Source organism: Pocillopora damicornis, chromosome 2 (genome assembly GCF_964200805.1).
Source record: "Pocillopora damicornis chromosome 2, jaPocDami1.2, whole genome shotgun sequence".
Taxonomy (NCBI): domain Eukaryota; kingdom Metazoa; phylum Cnidaria; class Anthozoa; order Scleractinia; family Pocilloporidae; genus Pocillopora; species Pocillopora damicornis.
In genome coordinates, this window is record NC_142671.1 from 28,713,015 (window position 1) to 28,723,652 (window position 10,638).

The 10,638-nt window shown below is 35.5% G+C and overlaps 1 protein-coding gene across 1 annotated transcript; it reads right to left on the minus strand.

The window, feature by feature from the left end:
* Nucleotides 1-563: 563 nt before the first annotated feature.
* Nucleotides 564-10,601, minus strand: LOC113664848 (clathrin interactor 1). The gene is made up of 9 exons (XM_027180467.2): nt 10,402-10,601; nt 10,096-10,297; nt 9,872-10,010; nt 8,586-8,717; nt 7,590-7,722; nt 6,488-6,885; nt 6,109-6,236; nt 3,968-4,420; nt 564-3,581 (listed from the first exon to the last, which is right to left on the minus strand). Exons 1-9 carry the CDS (start codon nt 10,431-10,433, stop codon nt 3,180-3,182), a joined length of 2,019 nt encoding a protein of 672 aa, XP_027036268.2. The 5' UTR covers nt 10,434-10,601; the 3' UTR covers nt 564-3,179.
* Nucleotides 10,602-10,638: the final 37 nt, after the last annotated feature.

Genomic DNA, 10,638 nt, shown 5'->3' on the forward strand with positions numbered 1-10,638 from the left:
CCATTTCACCACCAGGAGTGTCAAACAAAGTAATTTATGAGATCTTGAGAAAAGGTTAAAGGGAGAAAGAAAACATCAATTAGGAGCCAAGATAAAGTTTGAATTTACACAAAATTCTCATAAACGAAACTGAGGTTTAAAGAATATGTAATTACATATCAGAAGTGATAGGGTTAAAAAATTCACAAGGAAATACAAATGAAAGAAAGAAAAAAGAACTACAAATCCCACACTGGGATTACAAAGGTTCAGAAAATTATGATCACATAGTTTGGACAAGTCAGAAGATTTTAACCTTCCAAAGTGCAACCTGAACTCTACAGTTAGCTGTAATTTTATGCCATTTCTAGGCAAGGGGATGTAAGTGTGAGGTAGGTGCCATGAAAAGGCAAGAGATAAGATGCCCAAGGGAAGAAGTGCAAAAAGAAAAAAAAAGGCCTATTAGTGTATATTTTTTTTACACCCCTGCATTTTGCATGATGCCATTTGTACTCCCCCCACACGCATTATGACTTGAATTATCTCAAATGTGACTGTGCTATGTCAATAAGAGTTCACATCAAGAAGGTAACAAATAGTTTTATTCCACCTCCATCAAACCTTGGGATCTGTAACATAAAAATAGAGAAAATTTTGGGGCTAAGTTAAGAGTGTTTCAGCAAGATCACCCTTTCATGAAAGCAGCACCTAATTTATCATACAAAGTGTTTTTTTTTGGTTCTATTTACATTTTGTAATACAAAATCTGTCAAAATGAGTGAAAGTGTAAGTCGCAGGATATATTTAATATAACTGTTATAATGCTGATTTAAGCAATTACTCGTTAGTCAAGGGTGACATTTTAAGATATCTCTAAAGAGAAACAGCAGATAATGATCTAAATTCAAATTGGTTTGAGCCATGAAGGATGTTATCCTGAATTGTGGTTGGTTTTTCAGAATCAAAAGAGAACTAAAACAACCATTTACACTTTTTTTAAAAAAATAAACAGCACTGTAATACATGCTCAAGAGATGACATAATATTGTCAAAAGAAAACTTGTCTCAGGGAAGAATAGCTCTGCTGTAAGGTTGTTTGCACTTCCTCAGTAAGTAACAACTTCAATTAGTAATACATTAGAAAATGATCTTATCCCCACAGTAAAATTAAATGTTTGAATTTTGGTTAGCATGACAAACCCCTTTCAAAAAGAGACTTCAAATATTTTTTATGCATATCTATTTTAGCCTAATTAATGTAAATGCCCAGTAAGGAAGCCTTCATGATAACATTATGTTCCTCCCTTGGCCCTTTATTACATCAATTCAATATTCCACCATGTGTTCTTTATTCAAAAATAAAAACTGCATGTCCCAATCCCTAACAGGATGTTTGAAAACCTATGAAAATTGAAATTTAATATCTCTTCAGCACTGCTCTTTAGAATGGTACAGTTAGGAGACAGTTGCCCTAGAAGGTCATGGAGGAAACTATAACATAACTCTACCATGCCTTGAAAATCAGAAAAACAATAATTGCACACAACTTTAAAAGTGCAAGGATGAACAAATCTGGAGATAGTAAAATTACAGATTACATCCACAAACTTCAAACCTCAGCTTGACAATCTTTTTTCTCTCTAATAAATTTTAACTGTGCATGCAATACTTTCCATTAACAAAAATCACTCTAGCTTGATTTTTTGAGTGGCAAAGTTAAAGATAATTAAGAACATTCACTTGTAAATTGGAAGATAAGAACTAAAAGTGAACAATTTGTTACATGTACATCAAAGTCCTTCTAACCTAATCATTCCTAGGAAAGCAAATGTATTTCTTTATTGACTCTAGCCCCTTTTAAGATTGCATTTTGAATGACTGATAACATACTTAGTTTTGGCAAGGATAAATAGGCTGGGTACTTGTGTAATGTGAATCAAGTTCTGATAGAAACCAGAAATTATCAAAAGAATGTTGTTGGCATTATCTGTACTGGATACCAATATGGCTTTGTAGACTCGCTTGTGTGAGAAGCAAATTGTTACTTTAATACAGTTTGTAAAGAAACCCACACAACAAAACAAAAAAAATCATCTGAGGCAGACACTTAAATGAAAACTGCTATGTATATTGTGCAGCAAAGATAGTTGACTTAAAAGGAGTAACAATTCTACATCATATACTGCCCCCCTCTGTTGCTGTTTTGCTAGTATCAAACTGGTTTTTTTTTTAATGATCTAATCCTTTGTAGTTCATAACCTGTCTTGATACCACAGTTATGAGCATTTCACTGAACCAAAGCCTTGACATGTCCTAGGTAATTATCTAATATATAACAATAAAATGAGTGGCCTTTCAAGCCCACATCTATGTAGAGGATTGATAAAATATATGATTGGTTCAACATGATACAAATGTGGAATTTCTCTCCCAAATTAACAAAAATCACCCAAAACTAAGATCCTTCAAGTGGGTTCTTTTACAATTACAAGTCTATCTACATGGCTGTTTAGCATCTACCACCTTATTAAGAGAACTTTTCAAGAGTGTTGTGTATGTGTGTGTGTGTGTGTGTGAGTGCATGCGCAAGAATCCTTAAGTCTCTTACACTGTATTCATTACCCTTCAATCTTGTAGCTTTGTCTAGAAGTACATTTCTCTCATTTCAGAGAGCATTTTGCGGTTTTGTTCTAAAATAATAGTTTATCATTTAAACAGCAATAACAAGAAATATTAATGCTTATGATACTTTTAAATGGTACATAATTCCATTATTACAGTACCAAAAACAACTATACTTTTTGCTTTAAGTCATGTTATCCATGTAACCTATTACTTGGTTATTTCTTAAATACCTGGAGTCATGATGGTCACAAATTTTTGGTGATATTCCATGACGACACCCAGTTTCAGATCACTGTAATTTGTCAATGCAAGTTATTCTGATAATCATGAAAACAAAGTGTTGCAAAAACTTCAAGTAATAAGGTGAATCTATCTTGGTCTCCTTCCATCCTACTTCACAAGTTCTCACCTCTTCTCAATTTGGCCCAGCCAATGTTGAATTTAATTTGATTAAATTTTAATTTTGTATTATTCAATGAATTATTTCTCTCTCGATGGGAATTTTAGTCCAACTGTAGAACCTTCTTTGTATGCACGACTTATGCAGTAAAGCACTTTGTCCAATGCCATAAACATCAACTGATGCCCTTGTAAGTTGAATAACCACTAGTACCAAAGTTCTGCATTTGTCCCATTGGTCTTGGCTGCATCATTCCCATTGCTCTGTTTTTCATGGGCATCATGGGCACATTAGATGAGACTGCCATCTGACTCATGTTTGGACCCATCGTGTTTATTTGTGGTGCTGCCATGCCCATGACAGGGTAATTTGTGTTCATTGGTGGCATCCCCATGGGGTACATACCCTGCTGTGGCATGTTATAGAAGCCCATTGTTGCTGATGGAACTTGCTGCTGGTTTGAATACAACTCATTCATGCTTGGTTGAACTGGTTTGTCCTTGTGGCTCATGGGGCTTAAATTGTCTAGACTAATGTCAACTGGACTGTTTGACCATGTTGTTGATTTAACTGACTTCTGTAAATAACACAAACAAAACATCATCAAATTTCATACTCTGCAAAAAATACATATTAGTATTTGATCTAGTGTTGAATCTGTAGCCAAAAAGATATATCTAAAATTGCCCATAGCACATTCATCTGAAGTGCACACTGGTTTAACATCATAATTAGTACCCATGTGTCCTCTAAACCTCCACTAATACTATTATTTCCAGATGTTTACCTGCATGACAGATTACCTGCATTGGCTGATTTTATACGTAAGGTAGAAAAAAAAACTGGCAGATTACCATTAACACCAATGGATAATCTACATCTTGAAAACAAAAGAAAATCATGAAACAAATCTCTAGAGGTCTAGGGTAAGTTATATGCATGTAGATATTACCAATAGCTTACCTGATGTAAAGGAGTACCCTCTGCCAACACACCTGAAGATGACTTTCCACTGGCTACTAATGGCTTTGAAGGGGTCATAGTCTGCGGTTTTATATGCATCGGTTGTTGATTTGGTTGCGGTTGGACAAACAGCTGAGAGTTTGGTATCTGGCCCTGCATTACTCCAGAAACAAATTGACTATTCATTACTGCAGACTGAACAGGTTGAGGCTGTAGCGAAGTTTGGGGCTGTAGCCCAGGTTGTGGCTGTAGCCCAGGTTGCGGCTGTAGTGAGGGTTGAGATAGTAGCCCTGACTGAGGCTGCAACCCAGGTTGAGTCTGAGGGCCAAGTTGAGGATGTAGCCCAGGAAGCATAGTGCTTTGTGGTTGAAGAGGTGGATTCACCACTGACTGAGATTGGGGAGCAGAGAAAAACTGACTAGCATTTTGAGGAACTACCTGGCTCACTGTAATCTGTGAAAATAATAATTAAAATAAATAATAAATTAAAATAATAATAACTGTTTAAATTGCCTTTTGGAAGGGGACAGTTGAAAACCACTTGTGACTAAAAACATTACATTTTAGTCAATGTGGTCTGATCAACATTTTGAGATGCAAGTCAACAATTACTGCATTAAGCTGTGCTTTCACTAATATTTGAAGTAGGTGGTTACCTCAGTAAAGCGCCCACCGCATAATGAAAAGGAAAGCAATTTCCCTCTCATAAACCCATTAGTTCCACTCAGAATAAAATGTCTTCAAATTGAGTTTTCAGCGTTAAACTTTGGTAAATAGGCATTAAATTTTAGTTCTAGTTGTAACATTTGTTTAACTAATCATTTTATTTCAAATCAAAATCTTTGATTTGATGACATGCAAATCTGCTCCCTGAGTTTCCGTAAGTTTTTGGAAAATAAAAATACTTATTTTTTCTGGCAATATTGTGTAAGATAAGATAATATTAGTCATTTTTATCAAAACTTGTTTATTGAGGTAAAGCTGTAAAAGATAACAAGAGGTTTTGGGTCTCACTTAATGAGTTTATTTGAAAGCTCCCAAAATGTCACAGAAAGATTCAAATGATGGTAACTATCCAAAATTGTATAATACTAAACACTTTCAACAAGCAGTCGACAAAACCAACACATGACAGTATCCTGTGTGTATCAAATTTCCAAACCAACACATTCTCAAATTTTCATGCTATGATGTATGTCAACAATGAATTATTGTGTTAAGCAGTGCTTTCAAAAATGTTTGAAGTAGGTGGCTACCTCTGTAAGGAACCTACTGCAGATTAAAATGGAAAGCAATTTCCCTCTTGTTAGCCAATTAGATCCATTCAGAATGAAAAGGCTTCAAATTGAGTTTTTGGTGTTAAACAGCAAATGCAGCTTTTATTTGTTAGTAAAAGGTTAGATGGTTGGTGTTCAATAGCTGATTTTGTTCCTCTCTTTGTAGCTAAGCCTAAGGTAAGCATTCTTAATGTAAACTTTTAAAACATCTTTACAAAAAAGTTCTGTTACATTCATTTTATTCCATTTCAAAGTTGAAGAATAAAGATGTTTGATTGCAAGCTTTACAGAATTTACTTGACCAGGTAAGACAAGCATTTATAAAACACTATGTTAAAAACATTAGAAAATTTAGCCACCCTGGTTTTCTTTGGAAGGGTACTTGAAACATAATTAAAAAACTTTACAATCATCATGTAAGGTGGTGACAATTCCTTCCTTATCCTTTGGACAAGGAAGTTGGCAGTACATTGTTGGTGATTAAACCAATCACTTTTGCCTCCCTCACTGTTCCAAAGGTAACACACCAAACATTCATTACCATATCCACATGTAGAATCTTAAAACAGATACATAAATGGTACTCTTGACTTCAACTTTAAATGTGAAGCAAAAATGGAAAATGAAATAGCCATACTACATGAGAATTACGACATAAAGGAATCTATAAAGCCCCCTTGTGAAGGAAAAAGAGTAAGGAAGTGCCTCTGAAGAGTGGAAATGCGATTACAAAGGAATTAGACAGACCTCAAATCCTAGGATTGCAAAAAATTCACAAATACTTTAGGTGGCCCACATGTACAATGTAGGCTTATTGGAGGAGCAAAAAGGAAAAAAAAAGAAAGATAAGATTCTCAACTTCACCTGATTAGACTGAGGTGTGGTATTACTCTCAAAACCAGAAAAAAATGCATCATCAGACAAATTGTTTTGGGGAGGACTTCCAGTGCGGAAAGCTGCAAAGTCACCGAAGTCATCCTCTTGCAGAGTACCTGCCAAAAGGAACCCAATTGATCACTATTTTCAAACTTCCTTTCCCACATTTTGATTATGAAATGCAAAAACAATGTCTTATACCACTCTTGCAATTTAAATTCAACACTTTGAAATAAAATGAAAAAAATTTGGCAAGAAACAAATAGCAAAGTAGCAATTTATAAACAGAAAATTGGATAACTGCTATTACAGTTCTGTACTGTATTTTTTATTCTTCAGGCACTCAAAGAAAGAACCCTGTTCTTACCATTGCTGAAATTCACATTTTCCACTCCTTCAATGGTTCCTCCCTCAGCAGGAGCAGAAGCAAAGTCTGCAAAGAAACTTTCATCATTTGATGATGGCACAACTGAGGCAGGAGGAGCCTGAAAGGGTTGTGATGTGAGTGTTGCGCCAGCAGGCCCAGAGAATAAGTCCACCAAGTCTGAACCACTAGAAGATACTGTAGATTGAGCTACACTTGAGACTGGTTTTTCAGATTTGTTATTTGTTATGTCTAATTTTCCAAAGTTTGCTGCAGCCCCAAGATCTATAGTCCTTGATGGTTTAGACTGTAGTTTTGGTGTTGGATTTTTGGAAGAATCTGGACTGCTTGTGCTGTCTTTGTCTTTTTCTTCCTCTGCCTCCTCTGCTTCCTCTTCCTCACTGAAAGAAACAGTACAAGAGGTTAAATTTTAGACAGCTTTCTGTTAAATAACAAAAAAACCTTATTCAAATTAGAGGCTGGAAATTTATACCATTACAGAAAAAACCGGACTGTACATGGCGCCAAAATACAATCTTTGAGAGTTTTTACAACAGAGAAAATGCTAATCTACAAAAAGATCATTTCATGGCTACAGGTATATCCTTTATCTCCAGTCATGCAAACATATTTAATAAATATCACAACTTAAGAGCATCCATTCTCAAATAAACAAGTTACAACATACTTGTTGGACCATTTACTCTTTTGCTATGAGGATTTTGGTAACCCAAAAGGGGTTTTTTAAAATCCAATAAAATACCATATTGATCTAGGAACACATTTTGTTCAACCTTTCCATGTACCTCAAGGCACTATCCACATTACAAACACCTGCTTCACCCCTTAAAATAAAGGAATAGTGTTACATTTCAGGCTGCCTCATGCAATTTCTGTCACAATCCCCTTAAAAAGAGTGAATGAATCTCTCCTTACCATGTATTTTATATTCTTAGCAGCATTAATACTTGCCTGTCTGTCAGTGTCTCTCCTTTAGTTAATTATGTTGCTTTTGTCAGATGAGACAAACAATTTTTATTTCAAACATACATCTACCATCTCTTTCTTATAAAACAACAAACAGGCACAAAATTTGTCATCTCACCTGTCTTTGTCTTTGTACTCTCCATACGACCCAGCTCTTTCCCTCCACTCTCTGATTTTACTCTTACGTGTTGTTCTTCCATTAAACTCGTCAAATTGGTCTGCACCCCGAGGTTCAGAATCATACCGATCACCTGTGACATGAAAATTAACGACATAAGCCCTTCTACTCTCAAGATCTCATAAGTAGTTCTCCTTACATCTGCAATACAATTCTTACAATATTAGTTTGGAAAACTTGGTATTAGACCAACTTGTAATCTCCTTATTAACATTTTTCTCTTTTCTGTATCTGCCTTGATGACTTGTTTTTGAATGGGAGTTTAGGGGTTAACATGAAGCTAACAAACCCATTATTACAGCTGTAAATCTTAATGTGATTCTTGAAATATCAGGCTGGTGTATCAGTGACATTTAGCACACAAAAAAGGGAGTTACCAGACACAAGAAGAAAATAACCTACAAGAACTCTAGTGAGAAATTCCTTGGAAAGGAGGTTGAATCGCATCTTCTGGTGATGTTCTTAGAAACAACATATTATGTACAAGAAGAACTGTTACCTACTTTCAGCCTGATTTTTTAAAGACATTTACATCTGGTAATGCAAATTTTCTGACACTATGCAGATTTTTACTTTTTTGCAGTCTTTTAGACAGCACTTGTTCCAGTCACATATCATTTGATGTTTTTATTCAAGTTGATTATGAAAGATCAATTCTCATTTTCAGATATCACATTTCATTTTCTCTAAACCCACCCAACTTACTGACATGTTAAATTAAAAAGAAGCTCTTCCTTGATCTATCAGTTCTTGACACCAAAAACAGTGCTTTTAACAAGTTTGCAAGTAAAAAGTATGGTAAAATGAAGTGAAAGTGGCCAGCTGAAGATGGCAGACTATTTGACAGTTTTGGCTGGCAACTGGTTCTTATTGACAGCTCTGCAAAAAAACTAAAATGGAGGCAGACTCAGTGTATAGAAATCTTGATTTACTTACTATATGATCTTGTATAGTCTTCATTAGAAACTCCCTTGTACTTATCGCGGTTTTTCTTGGCTCTCTTTCGTTCTTGCTTCAATCTTTCATCGTCTTGGACCAACTCAACTAGGTCTTTTACTTTGTGTCGAACTATATTGTTAATAAAAGAAACAGTTCATGGATGCACTACCTGTGTTTTCCTACATTAACACTTGGTGCAGAAAAATAAATTCAGGCAAGGGTTAGAATAAAGCCTGTACTGGTCATCAAAAAGGTTTTTACTTCTTTTTACTATTATCAAATTTTTTGCTCAGAAAGGTTACAATACAACAAAAAATAGAAAAGGGTAACAAAGCGTTTTAAGATTACACATGAACAAGGCCAAAATTAATATGTGACATGTTAAGTTTACAGAAAGGTGGGTATCATTCTGCAATTTATAAACCAATGTGGACATAATTTGCTTCCTAAAATAGATGTGATACATGAGAACACCTCAAGATTTCCCTGAAACTTTACACACAAGAAGAGGGATTTAAAGTTTTCCCTTTTGAACTTGTGACACAGGAAACACTGTTTTAGTAAATACAACGCATTATTTATTTCTTTAATTTGTGTGTGAAATGGAATCAGGACTTGCTACCCTCAAAGATCGAATACTATTACTGGCCAAGGTGAAATCTGTAGATTGTGAAAGAGCATGAAAGAAACTTAAATTTTCATTGACTGGATAAAGTCAAACAATGATCTGTTCTTTTAGAAAGTTTTACAGTGAACGAGCTGCATTATAAACAGTAGCTGCATCCCCTAAGGAAATGTCGTTTCCCAAAAAATTAAGACTTCTTGTGGAGGAAAAGCAAGCTTACGTCAATTGATAGACAGAAGACTGAAAAAGGGAACTATGTTTGCTAGCTGACACACTTAAGATCATAATACACCCTTGCTATCAAACAATCAATAAACACACGTATATAGCAGAATTAACTACCATGTAAGGCTACCAGAATGGCAGTCAAAATGTGCCGATAACGAGCAGAAATTATACGGTAGAAATCTAGCGCGATGCATTTTGTCCAAAACATCCCGAAGAAAGCAACTGGGTTGTGGGAATAATAACCACATATTTATTTCCAACTTTCGACCTTCCTCAATAACAATCAACGGTACACAAATATGCATCGACTGGTAGATATTGGTGCACTTCTCGATTGCCGATACACACACATCAATACGTATCGTTAGTAATATCACTCTCATGATTCGAAAGAAATCGTAAACGGTTTCGTAAACTATGATTCACATACTGTTAATTCCTTGATCTTTCCCAAATTCGTCGGTGTGATTGAAGTTTTCCAGCTGTCTTAAATCGTAAATGTGGTCTCTCGTATTAGTTACCACCCGTTCAGACCCGTTCTTCACGAGATAGGTGAGAAGCAGCAAAGCCTATAAAACAGAGCCAGAAATTCCTTTACAGTGAACCATGTAAACAAACCAATAAAGATGAACAAAATGATTTACACAGTCAAACCTTGTATATTCTCCGCCAGTTCTTCTTGTTTTCGTGCAGCATTCTTTTCCATAACATAGACATGACCTCTGGAAAGTGCTCGTACGTAAAAGTGTACCTTGCAATCTCCGCCATTACTGTTCCGTGAGGACCCCAGCTATCGTCATTTGTGGCTTCCCTTACTTTGGCTTCAATTTCAGTGTAGTTCATGACCACATTCGTACTGTATAAAAAATAAAAGAACATCAACTTCGCTCTCTTCCTCAAATATGGTCACTAATATAGTCTCTTAAGGTATACCAATTAAACCATCTGGCAAACACTTACACTTTGTCCTGTAATTCGCGAATTTTCCACATTTTGGTTTGGATTATTTTATTAGCGATTCGAAAAAAAGAAATCAAGTCATTTATCTTTCAATATAGCGACGATGGAGACGGATTGAAGTAATCCCCTTCGCCGGAACAAAAATGGCGTCTTAGAAGAAAAATTGTCATGACGTTGACGTCAGATGCGTACTTCAAATTTTACCGCTGACCACTGGAAGCGTAGGTCCCATACATC